The 17548-nt window shown below is 35.9% G+C and overlaps 1 protein-coding gene and 1 long non-coding RNA gene across 2 annotated transcripts; both read right to left on the bottom strand.

Annotated features, from left to right (window-relative positions):
- Nucleotides 1-5870: 5870 nt before the first annotated feature.
- Nucleotides 5871-16473, bottom strand: LOC104113837 (chorismate synthase 1, chloroplastic). The gene is made up of 13 exons (XM_009624140.4): nucleotides 16224-16473; nucleotides 14808-14958; nucleotides 14527-14603; nucleotides 14350-14408; nucleotides 13532-13615; nucleotides 13324-13416; nucleotides 12971-13051; nucleotides 9176-9307; nucleotides 8949-9051; nucleotides 7112-7206; nucleotides 6970-7035; nucleotides 6609-6693; nucleotides 5871-6347 (listed from the first exon to the last, which is right to left on the bottom strand). Exons 1-13 carry the CDS (start codon nucleotides 16372-16374, stop codon nucleotides 6199-6201), a joined length of 1326 nt encoding a protein of 441 aa, XP_009622435.1. The 5' UTR covers nucleotides 16375-16473; the 3' UTR covers nucleotides 5871-6198.
- On the bottom strand, nucleotides 11972-12363 carry LOC108948140 (uncharacterized). The gene is made up of 2 exons (XR_001972798.3): nucleotides 12240-12363; nucleotides 11972-12138 (listed from the first exon to the last, which is right to left on the bottom strand). It is a non-coding gene; the product is annotated as an uncharacterized lncRNA (long non-coding RNA).
- Nucleotides 16474-17548: the final 1075 nt, after the last annotated feature.

Below are 17548 nucleotides of genomic sequence, written 5' to 3'. Positions count from 1 at the left end.
GCGGTCATTCTGATTCGAGTTGGAACAGCTGCCGCATTTTTTTTACTTGTTCTGAAATTTAGTCACTTTTTCTCACAAGTTTTTGGAGCTCGAATTTGGGCAATGTTAGAGGATATTTTTACTATTTAGATTGGGGTAAGTATTTTTTACTCGCATTTATTTATATATCATGATTCCAACCTTGAATTTAACGATTGTTTGATGAATCAAATTGAAAAATTAGGAATTTTAGTTAAGAAAATTCTAAAATATAAATTGATGATTTGAGGGTCGATTTGAGATCGACTTTGGATATAACACATATATTTGGACTCGTATTGGAATGAGTGTTCGGAATTTGTGAGTTTTGTCGGGTTTCGAGGGTGAGCTCGGGGTTGACTTTTTTATTTTAGTTAAATAACAAAACTTTATTATTCGGAATCGTTTCTTATGGATTTTATTTATAATATTAAGTTATTTTTGCTAGATTTGATCCATCAGGAGGTTGTTGCACTGGAAGGTCTTCTTAGAGTGTTGATTTAGCTTATTTAAGGTAATTGTCTTGCCTAGATTTGTTGGAGGAACTTTTTCTACTAAATGATATTGTTTGCTATATGCGGGGGTGATGCATATACGAGGTGACGGGCGTATAGGCATGTGCCGGGGTTTCCATGCTCGGAAGAGAGAATTATATGCTTCTTTGTGCTTCGTTGAACTTGGTGATCCCTTGACTTATGCTTTATTTAGTTTTATGACTAATAAACTCAATTATCTGCGTTAGAAATCATGCTAGAATATATGACATCTTAAAAGGATTTAAATATATTATTTTTTAGACTGCTTACATACTTGAATGATTGTAGGATCATGAACACTCATTTATACCTATTATTTTCATGTTACTTGAGCTTCTTTATCCATAATAGGAGATGATGATTGGGGCATTAGGGCTATGTTTGGCACAATGGGTATTTCTTTGCGGTTGATATGATGTTGGCTGATGAGTATTGTTGTGCAGTGTGAAATAAGATTGGCCGATTCGTTGTTATCATGTGAGAGGAATGGCAGTTGGAATCTTATTATGATTACTCGTTCGTTAAACACTTACATGCCCTCTACTTTGGTTTCCATTAATGTTTTGTTGTTTTGTATGTTACTTTCCCGTTTGTGATCCTTATGTTGTTACCTATATGTGTTCCTATTTGGCATGTTACTATTATATCTATGTTTCTACCTTGCCTATTACTGTTACTTCTATGCTTGTACTTGACTTACTTTTGTTACATGTCCTTTCGAATTCATGCCTTTACTTGTTATTAGCCCAAACATGTTACATGCCTCCACTTGTTACATGATTTTATTTTTTACATACCTCTACTTGATGCTTGTTTTGACTTGACGTACATCTTCCCCCGTTTCATGTTCTACACTTCTTTGCTTAGCCGAATTGGGTAACTTTTGGATTGGTTATGTATTTGTACTTTGTGAAAGCTTTGTCTTTATATGTGGGAAACTAGCTCTGGGATGTTGTGTTGCTCATCTTACTTTGTTGAGTTTGTATTCCTAGTTGAATTTCACGTGTTAGTTTTCTTGGTATTACGTTGTTAATTTCCCGTGTTTGGTTGTTGTAGAATAGTTATGTATGAGTTTATTATATATGGGGTCGGGTTGCACATCGTAATGGTATTGATATGAGATATGGGATCGGGTTGCATGCCGCAATAGTATTGATAGTATATGTGAGATCAGGTTGCACGCTACAACGGTATTAATAATATATATATGAGATCGGGTTGCACACCACAACGGTATTGATATTATATGTGAGATCGGGTTGCACGTCGCAATGGAAAAAAATTTATATATGAAATCGGGTTGCACGTCGCAACGAAGAAAATTTATTATGGTTATTCTTCTCTATTGATTTTTGTTATCATATTGTGTTGTGAAACTGAGATGTGATGATATTCTGGGGCCCTCTGTCAGTAGTATTCTTGTTTCATCTATACGCGATTATTTCGTGTCTCTTTCTCATATTGCTCTCTCTGGTTATCATCTGCACACGTAAAATATTGAGTAAGTATCTTTTAACTTAAAATATCGTCACTACTTCATGGAGGTTAGTCAAGATACTTATTGAGTACATGGGTCGTTATACTCATACTACACTTCTGCATCTTGTGTGCAGATCTTGGAGCTGCGTAGTTGTGGAAGACGAAGCCTAGCATTGAAGACGCACTCGCATTCCAGATTCAAGCTACCTTTTGTTCATGGTAGTTTAGAATTTTAAATTCTGTTTATGTAAACTTTAAATAGATATTGTATTTATTCTTCATACTAGTTTGTAAATCTAAATCATAGTAGCTCATGACTTGTACTACTAGTCCTTGAAAAGTTGTATAGAATTCAGTTATTATCATTCTTCTTATTTTGATCTTTCACTTGGGTTATCTATTTTTATGTTAGGCTTACATAGCACTGGGTTAGGTGCCATCACGACTAGGTGAATTTTGGGTCGTGACACCTTTAAGGAAAACAAAATGTTATGTGAATCTCTACTTTTGATGTGTATTTCTAAAAAAAGATACATATTCTTTTTCTTTTATTTTTTTTCTTTTTTCTTTTTGTTCTTCCTCTCGTTGTTTTAGAAATAGAAAGTCGGATTTTTTTCCCTAAAAATAAAAGGACTGATCGAACAAAAATGAATTTTGTTAATTTTTTGGGACAAATATGAGCTAGTCCACTCATGATAATGGCACATCTGGGACCAAATACAAATGGAGAGCACATTTGTTCTATTTTCTATAGTTGAGGGATAAATCTGAATCAATCCACTAATGATAAGGTTATGTTTGGGACCAAATTCAAATTAGGGGTAAATACTCTATTTTCCATAGTTGTAGGACATGTTTTGCCCTTTTCCGTTTCCTAAATCTTGGCACTCATGGCCTTATCATATCATTTTCTAATAACATAACCGTTTGATCATGTCATAAAATTCATATTTGAGGTCATACATAAACTATGGTTTCATAATATCCACACCCATATCATGACATTAGTTTTTCAAATCATTGAAATATCTTGTAAAAATCTTAAAGTTATGTGTTATCCTCATGCAGGGGCAGATTCATATATAGAAATTGAATGCTCGAACATCCATTAATTTCGACTCGGAGTATGTATAGTTATATAGAAATTTAAAAACTGTGATATAGAAAAACAGCAAGCACCCAAATAACAAGGGTCTGGTGGGTGCTTTGGTTTATGATAAGTGTTGAATAGCTACGAATGTCAAAGGGTGAGAGATCGTATCTCACTCCTAGCCAGCTTTTTTCCATTTTTTCTTATATTATCAAGCACTTTCGGTTTTCACTAGCGACTTTTTTTAGCCAATGCTACTACTTTTAATCTTTTGCTTCTGAATATGTTTTACCTTCCTTTTTTTTTTTTTTTTTTCTTTGTTTATTTTATCTAATTCACTTTATATATAAATAGTTATACACCTATACGATGTGATTGATAGTAACTTTACATCAAAAAAGTTAATCACACATGAATCCAAAATTCTGAATCCGCAATTGTGCTCTTGTCATAATGCACAAGGCATAAATCAGTGAAAACATATCAATTCATATACAAGATAGCACAACCATGCAATCTATTGGCATCCTCTCTCGCTACAACGAACATGTATTCACATTTCAAATTCCATAAATAAACGTTTGAAGATATAAAATTTGAGGAAATAAACTAAAAAAAGATAGATCTTCAAGTACCTCAACCCTAGCCTTTTAAGCAATCCCAATGAGCTTATTCCCTCAATAATTATTAATCTACATAAATATAACTCAGCCATATCATTTTTACGCTCAAAATAATTCATTTAGGTCTTGGTTATTGACTCCAAACCACCCAAACCTTTAATTCAATATCTAAGGTGAAATCTTGATTTACCATTACATTCTCATTCATTTAATAGGTTATAAATGCTACTTGGGTTCTTACAAGGTCCATTTAATACTTTCGACCACTCCCTCCGTTCACTTTTACTTGGCACGTTTTAACTTTTCATGTCCCTTAAAAAATAATAAATGAAGTGCATAATTTACCATGATACCCATATTAATTGATGCATATTTTATTGGATTTGAAAAAATAATTTGAAATGAATAATAAATATTGTGAGTATAACAGGAAAAAAAATTATCTCCTCTTGATATGCGTTAAGTGACAAGTAAAAATAAAAATTTATTTTTAATATACATACCAAGTAAAAGTGAACGGAGGGAGTATTATTCATCATCTTTTTCAACCACCCAATCACCACTATTAATGACCCATCCTAAGGCTAACATCAAACTTCAATTCAACTCATAAATACACGGCTTATACTCATCAATGCATAATAAATGAAGTTCAAGTTGTGAAATTACCTCTTAGAGTCAAATCATAAAAATACCATTCTTGAAATTTTGATAATCAAGACAATTTCAATGGTTTTTGGTGTTAGAGCTAATATTGATATCAATCCCAAAACATCATAATGATGGCGGTGACGATGATACTTGAGGATTGTGGTGGTCGCCGGTGATGGTTGAGTATGGAGGTAGTGGGTGGTGGGTGCATGGTGGTAGTTGATAATGGTGGACAGTGACGATAATTAAATGTGAATATGAATAATAACATCTTAATGAAATTAAGTATCTGTTATGGATCTTCATCATTCAGACTCATTAAGTGATTGTGAAATTTAAAAAACAAACACACTTAACGATTAGATTCAGATTCAGACTTAAAAAATAAATGTGATTTGAATGATTAAGATTCAGATCTCCATTAAATGCAAATAAACGAGGCTCTGTCGTGAGGCTATCACGAGACCTGTATCTGCAGAGGAACCTTTCTTGCGATGGTCATGTAGTCATCCGCTTACACAGTTTATATAATTATAGTATAACTAACATATGTCATTTATATTAGTAGTAATATATCACATATATTATTTATATAGGTATAATATATACTTTTCATATACCATTATACTTATATACGTTATAAATACCAATAAATGGTATAAAACTAGTATAATATACCTATATAAATAGATTATGACACGTATGTTGATTATTTTAACATATACCATTAATATACTAGGACTCTAGGAATATCTGGAAGTGAAAACGAGGAGAAATCTTGAAACATTTGAGGATTTGGCATAACACCATTGAATAAACTGTGAGTATTATTTTGATTGCAGTTGTCTTAAATCACTTTTGCCATTTGAGTCGCTCTGAAAACCAGTATCTCTGGAACCAAAGAAGAATAACGTTTGTTTGGGGTGGGGGAAGGAGCAAAAGAAATTGGGAGGAAAATATTTCTCGAAAAATAGTTTATACTCACCAACTAAACACTGAAAATAAATAAGAAAACCACATTCTTCAATTAAAACATTTTCCTTCATGCCAGACTCTCGGGGAAACCAAATTTTCAACTTGAGCCTGCTAAAGTTTATTCTGTTTGCAGGAAAGAATGTCATGAAGTGTGAATTTAAGAAAGGGTGCCAGTATAAACAAATATGACAATTTTCTTTTTTATTTTCTTTTTAGATAATGTTAGAAAGGTAGATAAAATCATTGTGGTCTCCGTACAAAAGTTCAAAGTCCTTTGAGCTCTGATTCTTTTTCCATTTCAGATGAAAAATGAGATGCAATTTCCTGTAAGTTCCCTATCCAAAAACTTGGCATCCCTCCTGTAATCAGCAGGAACAAGAATTCTTAAGCATGAAAGGAACTAGTGGTCAAGTCAACAACCCCTCTCTACATTAGATCAAGATGTATGTAGGTACCTTCTTCATAAATGAGTTTAAACAACGAATTGCACAACAAATATGACTGAGCAAATTTATTTCATTAAATTTTGACGTGCCAGGTATATATTCATACAGGTTACAATACTATTTTACTGGAAGAAGAAAAAAAAACCTGAACAATAACAGACGGAAAATTACAAAGGCACAACGTGTGGCTTTAAATGGAATAAAAACCTAAAATTGCCTAATCAATGGCGCACAATTTTACATTGACGTAAATGCACTAAAGATAGGTCCCGGCTTACCCACGAGTGATAAAGAGGCAAAAAGGAGATATCCGTCTCCTCTAAACAGTAAAACTACTAAGGTGTTGATAAAAATTACACACAAAAGCTGCTCAGCTCCATTCAGAGGGTAACCTCAGCTGACTCGGGTGTCGATGACTGCAAAGGTTCCTGCAATGCAGGATTAATTGGGAACAGCATACACTGTGCATAATGAGCCATTAACTGATCCACAAGCGCCAGGGCTACCATTGCTTCAACCATAGGAACAGCTGTGGCATCACAACATCAAAACTATTGTCATTTTTCAGGGAAAAAGGAATGAAGGACAGCAGATGTCCTTTCTGGGTATGTTATCAATAAGTTATAAAGCTAACGCATTTCAGCTTGTGCCTAATAGAGGATAAGGAAAACTTGCCCTGATTCTCAGGCAAGTCTCAATGGCTTCTAAAGACTAGACAAGGTTATAGTAGAGAATGCAGAGAGGCTATCAAAACAAGGAATAGCAGGCAACTATAAATTCAGAGACAGACCTCGGGGAACTACACAAGGATCATGGCGACCCCTAGCAATGAGTTCTGTGTCATGTTTATCTCTCGTCACAGTTTGCTGCTTCCTCTGCAAGAGAATTGAAATAAGATAATTAAACTGATTTACATATAGTCCTGAAATAAATAATTGACCTAGTCAAATAATAGAATATCAACTTATGAATAACTACTATTTCTTGTGAGAAAATGACAAACAAGAAGCTCAGCTTGACAAAAACATATAGTAGTTCACTCCAAATAAACAACGAAGCCAAGGTGCTGGAGCAGTATAACAACATCATCCTACACCAGGAAGGACGAAAAAGAAATAAATGGATGGAAGACACAGAGTCGGAGTACTCACAGCAATAGTTGAAGTTGGCTTGAAAGCTATTTTCATATTGATAACTTCTCCATTTGATATACCGCCCTGCAAATTAAAAGACATAATTAAAATAATTGCTCCTCTAAATACACATACCAAAACAATACTGCACAAAGTGTACCTGGATACCACCAGATCTGTTGGTTCTTGTCCTGATTCGGCCATGCTCATCCATATAGAATTCATCATTATGCTCGCTACCAGTCATGAATGTGCCTTTAATTTTCACCAGAAGCAAATTTATACTTATATATCCATCAGAGAAAGTAGCATCTAAGAACGTTTGTAACAACATACCCAGTGAAATCCCACAAGTGGGATCTGGGGAGGGCAATGTGTATACCTTAGAAAGGTAGAGAGTTTTTTTCCAATAGACCCTCGACTCATGAATAGTGGGAAAAAAGCAATATATAGACAGTAGCAACAAGGTAATAGGACAATGGAAACAAATGGCCCAGTGTGCATTAACAATGATCTAGGAATGCGAAAGTACAAGAATAGTACCAATACTACCGGTAAGAAAGATACACCGTGTAATAACAAGGGCTAGGACTAGGAAAATACAAGACTAGTACTAATACTACTGGTAGAACTAGAAGAAACTCTCGACTACTTGTCAACCCACAACCTTAACTCTCGACTTCCACAACTTCCTATCGAGGGTCATGTCCTCGGTAAGCTGAAGTCGTTCCATGTCCTGCATAACCACCTCTCTCCAGTACTTCTTAGGCCTCCCTCTACCCTTCTCTGGCCCACCATGGTCAACCTATCACACCTCCTAGCTAGGTTATCGGTGTCATTCATCTTCATATGTCCGAACTATCTCAGCCTAGATTCCCGCAATTTGTCCTCCACGCCACGCCCACCTTGTCCCTAATAACTTCATTCCTAATCTAATCCTTCCTGGTATGCCCACACATCCATCTCAACATCCTCATTTCTACTACTTTCATCTTTTAGACATGAGATTTCTTGACTGGCTAACACTCGGCTCCATACAACATAGTCAGTCTAACTACCACTCTGTAAAACTTACCCTTATTGTAAGTTATTGAAATAGGTCAGAAGTACTCAAAACTATGGTTTAGAACTGATATGCCAACCTCAAACGCTAGCCCCACCAACTCACAGCTTGAGTCACTTGATAGTGAATAAAATAGGAAATGTTAGTAAAACCTTTATCTGCCTCCTCATATGGTCAAAGCAGCAACCAACACTCTCTGCGCAGCTTAGACCTAACTTGACTCCAACATGGTTTAAGGGCCCAAAACACTGTTTAAAGTCCCCATCACCTGCTTCAAGCATCACCCTTCCTTTTCTTGTTGACAATCATAGAAGCCTCATATTACACCATCATCTAACCATCATTCAGAGCCAGAAGTCCTTAAAGAAGCTTGTCTGCATCTTTTATCAAATGACATCTTAAGCTACATTTTAGCGGACAGTTTCTTCTGAATTTCTACAGAGGTCAGTGCCCCATATAATACTCAGAGAAGATGCCATTCAGAGTACATGCCATGGCAAAGGTCCATTATTTGACGTTTCCCCCGGGGCTTTGGTCTAGTTGTAAGAGCGCAGCACGTGATGTTAGGCGTACCTCACGGGATCAAACCCTTCTGCAGACAAAAGTCTAGTAATTGACTGGAGAAGGGTAGGACGGTTTTATTATCCAACGAGTTTCAAACCATGCGCCATTAGCCCTCGGGGATTTCTCGGTTATCAAAACAATTATTTGACGTTTTGACAGAACAGCTAAATGATTAGTACTGTGCTTCTAGTATTATAATAATTCTTGAAGGTGTTTGGAAAAGTTGCAAAATTCACCCATTTTAAGAAAGTTTTGAGGAATCTATATATGCTTAGGACTCATGGAGAATCCTTTGACTAAACATACCCAAGGGTTTCAGTGAAAAAGTTAAACTACATCTTGCAGAAACAGGGAAGTAAAGATGCTGTACCTCCGAAGCCACTTCCAAACTCAAAACCCTTTGTTGCAGGTAATGACATGCAAGCTTTAGCTAGCTCAGCTTCAAGTTTATCGAAGACTGGCGTACCAAGACCCTAGTAAACATTAATAAACTCTCAGGCACCTCTTTTAAAATTAGAGACGAAATTTTGTGTGGAAGTTACCAAAGAGGTGCAAATATACATATTACACTTAAAAATAAAAGGAGAGATAGCTTACTCGTGGGACATTTCTAACAATGCAAGTTACAACTCCACCAACAGAGTCCCCTCTCACTCGTACAGCATCAATAGCAGCAATCATCTTCTCTGCATATTCTGGATCCGGGCATCGGACAATATTGCTTTCTATCTGGTATAAAATAGATAATTACCAGAAACAGTTACTAGCTTGATCAGCATGAAAAACATCAAACAATTAACTCGAAAGCTCATAAAATGACTATTATTGGTGAGCAAGGAAGCCATAAATAAAAGCACAAAAAGTCTCCAATTTGTTGCCTAAAAAGCCAGAAACATAGTGGCCTTCATGTGCTACAGCGGTCTGTATCATCTAAAAGGGTTAGTGTCCATCATTGCATGCACAAACCTATACCAATACCCTAAGTAGCATTAGCAGCTGCTACAATCTCACGTCAGTTACTGACTGGATGAGGAATCATTTATTTTCTTGTATCTAGCTTTAATGTAGCCTTGAGCGACAAAAAGGGTTCGAAGACAAACTTTGACAAAAGAAAGTCCCACTAGACAAACCCACTTGAGTCTCTACAAACTCATGAGATTAAACAAAACCTCGTCAAATTAGCTGAGCCATATGCCCTTTCACTGGACTAGTAGTAGAGTCTCCTCCTCTTTCTTTACCCCAAGGATTGGTCAAACAGAGGGAAACGAGACCAGATCCTATGGAAGAAACCTTTCCCTCTTCCCCAAAGAAAGGTCTTTGATGAAATGGAGATGATTAGGAGCTAATTTTACATTGGACTCCGATATAGTGACAAAGCTAAACTGGCAAGGTGAATTGAGTGTCGGGCACAAAAATAACACAATGATCAGTGTTACCCGTCGCGTCTAATTGGTGAACGCATCCAACTTGACTTTCACTATAGAAAGCAAGTTATTGGTTGCAACACTATTGCCTAACCAAGGATATGTTTGATTGCACTCAAGGATCATTTTCCTTTATATTAGGTCATAACATGAATTAGACTGGTCATTATCCTATAATACCAACAGCTTTGACTTTGTTGGTACACCAATAGCATAATTTCAAGAGAAAGACATGGATGCTTCAAGTGCATCCTTCTTAGTACTGGATGATCCTCCCACTCTATGGTGGAAAGGCGAGCTGGTTAAGGTTGAACACCGGAGACCGAAGGACTTTTACAGCCAGTTCAAATACCATAATGGAAGTGGGACGAGATAGCCATGGACTGTCTCTTGATTGCGGAAGAGTGTGAGGCAACATGTCACCATTTGGTTCAAAAGCTTTAGCAAAAGGCAAAAACGTACCTGATCAATAAACATGGCTCGTATTAGCAGCCAACTATATTTATAATTCCATCCAAACATTCCCTAATTGCCCTCTTCAATATATAGGATTCCAAATAAGCTTTCAATCACTGTTATCCAAAACATCCATCTAACGGCTTTGTACTTTGAGGTAATAATTCTCATCTCCTCTTCCTAGAAGCTACTTAAACAAAGGGTTGAGCAAGACTTCAAGGAACTTAATGAAGCTTAATCTGACATCAGGGTTATCTTGCAATTTCTTGAGGAAGATGAATCAATTTCTCTGATTAGATGAGTTCACCAGAAGAAAGGTTAGTGAATATGGTGATTAAAGCACACAACCAATGCCTTTTTCAAGCTATTGTCAACTCTTTCCAATATCCTGAAAAAAGCAAGTGATATGACTATCTGTACAATAAGAATTTTTAATTTTGCTCTTCTTCTTCTTGAGAGAGAAACCGAGAAGTTAGCAACAAAGGAAAACTATATTGCTAAGTGAACAAGAGATCCGTCCTAGAATACCTTTCAGCTGGCAGCTTGAGGCTAGCTTCCTGAGCTTTTTTGTAATGAAACTATTTCTAAGTGCAATATTACCACTAAAAGACCTTAAATCAGGAGCTCGTCCACTCAACATTTCAGTTCAAAGTTTGATGAAGTGAAATTCTTTTCACTTGTCAAATAAAATGACACCCAACAGGCAAGTTCATCCTTTCCTCACAACCAACAAAGAAGCAAGCATCTTTAGATCTTTGACTCCCAAATAAGTAAGCAAAAAAGGGAAGAGCTAAAGAAAACCAAAGGACATTCATATGGGATGATAATAGTTGGAAAGAATTCCTCAGATGAAAAAAGAACTGTAGCAAGAGATGTTATCAAAAGTTAATGCCTTTGGAATTCTGACAGTGAGAAACTTACTTGCACCTTTGGGCTCAGCAGAATGGACCATGTTAGTCAGAAAATTACCATTCAGAACACTTATTCACAAGTATTAAACAGTAAATTCATCTTAACGTTACTGATAAGTTTGTGTAAATGTAATATGTACTAAGCTTAGGAGGCAAAACAAATTTTCCTTTAGTGAATTGATTGAACACTTTTTGTTTGTTGAATTACTAACTTATATATTGCAATCAGAAGATTGCCTTGCTGTTCTCCAAAGTCTCTTCAAACATCTATGTAAAATCTCTACCCTTAGAAATACTACACTAATTAAGTATCATTTAAGAGACAACATTTTCATGTATACCACATCCAGAGTTAAAAATGAAAAAAGATGGAGGAATGTCATATATTAAATTAATTTCTTCCAAAGCCTAACAAGATTCGCAGCTGAAATCAATTGTTACGAGATAGTCCCATCACTATTCTAAAACCTGCTGCATGAATCAATTCTTCATCTTTCTTATTTCCAATAGAACACTTAAACTTTGCAAGGGAGTCCTATGACCCCCCTATCTTGTTCGAGCTAGAATTATTACCCTTTTTATGCTTATGTGGCACGAGAATATTTTGCACTTCCATGTAGCGCATGAGAGGACAAAATAAGCCAAAAATCGCTGTATTTTTTCCTTTCTTTAGAATTAAAATATACTTTTTACTTTATTTTATTTCTTTCTTTTTCTTTTCTCTTTCTTCCTTTTTGCTTCTCCCACGTGCAAAAGCCACCTTCATGTCCTGCATTACCATCGTCACTTCCTTAGCTTTTGGATTAACTATCAGTCATTTTCTTTCTTCTTTTTTGTTTTACTTTTCCTTATGGTTAATTAGTATTTTACCTTTCATAACATTGCAGTTTCTGATCTTGATCTTCGGACTGGCCATAGAGGAATTCCTTCTCCTGCTTCGATTTCTTGAAGCCCAAGAAGAAGACGCAAAAATTGGGGACTAATTTGAGTATCAAAATCGGAGATTGAGGCTTCGAGTTGGAGTCGAATGAAAACTTTACTAAAACTGATGAATTGGGATGTGATTTGGTGATGGGTTTAGTTGGAGAACAAGGAGAAAGGTTTTTTTTTTTTTTGAGGGGGGGGGGGAGGGGAGGAGGATTGCTGGAGGAGGAGGAGGTTGCAGGAGGAGGGGTGGTGGCTACGGCAATGCAATGGCGGAAGCAGTTTGATAGAGGTTGTAGGAGAAGAAGAAAGGAGAAAAAAGAAAAGAAATCTGACAAAAAAGAAAGAAAAGGAAAATAAAGGTAAAATGAAAAAAATAGTGAACAAAAAGAAAATAAAAATAGTATTAAAAAGGAAAGTGACGTGGGCATCACGTGATTGGTGCGTGTGTTACACATATCTTTGTGAAACTTGTGCTGGTTGATAAAGGGGGTATTTACACCACTTTAAACTGGTGCTGGTTGATAAAGGGGGTATTTACACCACTTTAAACGATTATAGGGGGTCATAGGACCCCCACAAAGCTCGAGCATTTTATTGGAAAAGCAGGCCAAATTCAAGGGGACATATGTATTATCCCAATATTAAATTGGAAACATTTCTGATGTGAGGTATACCTGCTCTAGAGTCACAGTCTGATGATCAATCCAATCCTCAGGAAGTACAACTTGGTGAACTTGAGAAACATAAGCAAGAACCTGCAGTATGGAATATAAGATCAATAGGTTCTTCCCAGTAAAGGAGACATTGTCAGATATTAATGGGTTATTAATCCCAAAAGTTAACTAAAGGTCTGAATCTTTTGTTCAGAAGAAAAAGGGTGTGGGGGATGATTGAATGGATTGAAAAGCGTTTCATATCACCACTATATATCCCAAATGAGCGCTAGAGGGAGTTTTTGCACATTGCTCCGATACAATAGTATATACGGCTTTTTTATATAGGATCTTAAACCAACAGAGTAACATACCTCAGTTCCAGAATAAAGTTTGAGAATTTTCTTAGCAACGGCTCCAGCAGCAACTCTCCCAATGGTTTCTCTTGCTGATGATCTACCACCCCCCTAAATGAAGTTGCCAGTAGTAAGAATTTAAAAGATAATAAGAGCTAGGACTAAGTAAACTAAACATATTAGGATCTATAAAGATATTTTATAATTAGATTTATCTGGTAATTACCTGTACGGATCTTACTCCATACTTGAAGTCATAAGTAGCATCTGCATGAGATGGCCTATAAGCCTGGGACATTTCACTGTAGTCCTGGTAATTCAGCAAAAATTAATGTATCCAATAAGTACAGGAGAACAGAAAATTTGGCAGCAATTTGCTGAAGCACCAACACAATGAACATACTAAATGTCCTATCTCAGAGCAGGCTGAAAATTTGCCTTTTTTCTCCTTCAAGTTTTCTTGGATTTATCAGGATATTGTGCGTAATCTATATACTTCAGGTTTTAACTTGAAAATATTTATAATTTTTTAATAATCCCCAGATGGCATTTTCATATCCTTTAAACTCTCATTTGTACACAAACTCCACCACTGAATGCAGGCAACAGGCACTTGACTTATCACCACGATGCTCTGCACCGTGCCCGTTAAAAATGAATTAGTCAAGTCAAGAGTAGGAATAACTCATCCCTTAACATATTCAGCTATATGAATTGCCAAGCAAGATAAGCATAAGCATAACATAGATACTTGCTATGTTGCTCGGACTCTCTAAAAGTGTTGCCGCACCCGTGTCGGATCCTCCAAAAATGCACTAAATTTGGAGGATCCGACACATACCCAACAACAATTTTGAAGAGTCCGAGTACCATAGGATACTTGTGTTCACCCTAATGAAATAATGCATGCCACAGCAACAAAGTGACAATGAGTTAAAAGCAGAGTACTGTAATCTACTATCATTTAAAAACTAAATCTCCTATTTCACTTTCCTGTTGTATTTGATACAGAGAAAGTGTCAAGAAGGTAAAGACCATACTCACATTTCCTCTCTGATCAGTGTTAGGTACTTCAACCTTGATTGGGGATCCAGTAGTCAGCCCTGCAGTTAATGCATGCACAAGACTGAGTTCAAAAGAATTATAAACACAGATGGCTTAGTCCATGAGAGGTAAGTGGTAGAAGACATAGGTTGCAAGAAATTTGAACAGAAAACCAACCATCGGCAATGCCTGATGATATTTTGCAAGTGTCAGTCTCTTTCCTAGGTGTGGTAATTCGGCTTTGACCTGGCCTCCTGGATAACAAAGTTTTGTAAGCAATCTAAAACAAGCCATAAAATAATGAAACCTTAGTTATCCCAAAGACTACTTGTTGAGCCTTTTTCTAGATTAGGGTACCAAAAGTGTCAAAGTTTATCCTGGTATTTAATATAGCTATCATGCTGATGTTGGTCACATTAATCCCACAGAAATTTAGCTGGAGACAAGGAAGGAAATACCTCCTGTCAAGTTCAACCTGCATATCAGATTCAGAAAGTGGGAGACGAGGGGGACATCCATCAATAACACAACCAACTCCACCACCATGTGATTCTCCGAAAGTTGTAACACGGAAGTAATTTCCATATGTATTACCAGCAGCCTGTATTTCTGTGGGTACACAAGCAGAGAGAATAAGTTTCCAACTAACTTTTACCATTTAACAGCAAGCCCGTGAAGGACGGCAAAGGGTTTTATAGTTTGTATTTCCACATGACAAAGGACAACACAACCAAAGAATGGTAGTTCTACCAGTGTTTCGAGATGCACCTTATCAACTTGCAGTTACAAGAATATAATATTCTCTAGAGAATATAGACAAATATTAGCAAATAATGCCTTAGTCAGGTAATAGACATACTTATAGGCCTCTTTATGGTCATTCAAGTGCAAGTCTTGGACACTATGGGATTAAATCCTGAGTTATTGCGAAGTAAAAAACCGATGAGATTATGGAAGAACATATTCTTGTACTTATTGCTACTGCACTATTTATTCCAGTTCCTACCGCTTTTCTACTTAATAATTACATAAAAACAGTCAGTCACAATGATTAATTATTAACTAATTTGAATGAAACTTAACTTCTGAGTTCTTAGCAAAAATTGACGAAACAAAATGAAAAAGATTCCAATTTCATGTCCAATATAAACAGAGAGAACTTTTCTCATGAATCCTATCATTTTTTACTTTACCTTCTCTTTGCATGACTAAATTGAATAAATGAGACAAGCAGGCATGGTGCCAAATTAGGCACAGCACAACTGCTAGCCAGACCAGGAACGTGACAAATCTTTCAACAAGATGGTGAGAGTATAAGTACCCATACAATTATATGTGAAATAATCTACTTCAGATAGCATGAACCAGAGCTTTTAAGTTGGCACCCAGACGACCTTACCACTTCACGTAGTCAATTGGCAAATAAAGGTCTAGATATATGTATGTCTATTAAAGCACTATGATACTAGCCCGAGTCAGGGATTCGCTTCTGTTGAATCCACCAACTAAAGGTTAAAAGACCACAAAGTAGGGTCAACCGTATCCAAGGGCAGACAATTATTAGAATCAAAATCCTTCTCCTTAGAGTTTTATTTTGTGTCAAACTTAATCAAACAAACATTTTCGGCCTCATAACTAAGATTATAAAAGTCAATTTAGACTGTAAAATCATTAAATAAACCGAACCAAAACTGCAACATAACTAATAGTATACACATAAATCAAGTTTATTGCTCTCGATGATAAACAGCAACAGAGAGCTTAATCAGTCAAATTAAACAAATGTATTAAGCTCAATAAAGAATAATAAATCTATAATTAAAAGGAATCCTAAATATTTGTTCAATTTGAAAAGGAATTCTAAATTTTTATACCTAACCGTTTGGGGTGTGACGGACGAGATAGTATATGAAGATTGGAAGATGAGAGCTTAGAAGGTAGCTGAAGAGATCCAAGGCGGTAGGATCCGACATCGGAGGAAGACGGAGCTCCGAGAAATTGTTTGGTAGGTACAAAAGACGCCATTTTCCGTCGTCGTCGCTTTGACCTACGTCGGCTTGCTTTCTTTTCAAAATTTGGTGGCTGAAATTTGTTAGGTTTAGATTATATATATAAATTTGTAGCCTCCCATATATATATATGGGGGATTGCTGCTAGGCAATATTTGGAGAGTTTGACTGTTTGGGTAGGTGAGAGAGCAATGGTGGTGTTGGGTGATGTGGAGTCTACGTAGTCGTTGTTACCTACCAATCACCCTTTGCAAATTGTGGTGCTAGTGTGCTCCTGCGAAACAACTCAATTTTTCCTTAATTTCTTTTTTGTTATAAAATAAACACGATAAAGTAAAAAACAGTTATAGAGAAAAACTGATATATTATTTAATTTTAAAATAATGTACATAATGAACTGAAAACTACTCTATTTATAAAAGAAAGTAAGTTGTTATGTAAGCTGCTACTGTAAGCTGCTGTGTAAAATGTTTGTAAGTTGCTATTGTACCAAATATAGATAATCTTCTATCGGGGTAATATTTATCCATAACAGAGTACCGAAAGGATAAGCTCATTGTACCAGATATAGATAATCTTCTACCGGAGATAATATTTATCCATAACGGAGTACCGAACTTATTTCCAATAGAGTACTAAATAGATAAACATATTTACGGCGGAGTCCCATATGGATAAGCTTCTTCAGGAAGCTTCTTTATAACGGAGTACTAAATGAACATCCATAATATAATATATTCATAACACTCCCCCTTGGATGTTCATTAAAAGATAATGTGTCTTATTAAAATCTTACTAGGAAAAATTCCGTGGGAAAAATATCCTAGTGAAGGAAAAAGAGTACATATATTTAGTAATACGCATAACTAGTTGTCTCATTAAAAACCTTATAAGGAAAATCTTGTGGAAAAAAACCTTAGTAAGGGAAAAAGAGTATAGCGCATATTTTACTCCCCCTAATAAAAAAACTTGTTTCAGATATTTGAGTCTCTGCATTCCAATCTTGTATACCATCTTCTCAAAAGTTGAAGTTGGCAAAGATTTAGTGAATAAATCCGCCAGATTGTCACTTGAACGGATTTGTTGCACATCAATGTCACAATTTTTCTGAAGATCATGTGTGTAGAATAATTTTGGTGAAATGTGCTTCGTTCTATCTCCTTTTATAAATCCTCCATTTAATTGAGTTA

Source organism: Nicotiana tomentosiformis, chromosome 5, assembly GCF_000390325.3.
Source record: "Nicotiana tomentosiformis chromosome 5, ASM39032v3, whole genome shotgun sequence".
Taxonomy (NCBI): domain Eukaryota; kingdom Viridiplantae; phylum Streptophyta; class Magnoliopsida; order Solanales; family Solanaceae; genus Nicotiana; species Nicotiana tomentosiformis.
Note: the sequence above shows the minus strand (reverse complement) of the source record. Positions and strands in the feature narration are given on the sequence as shown.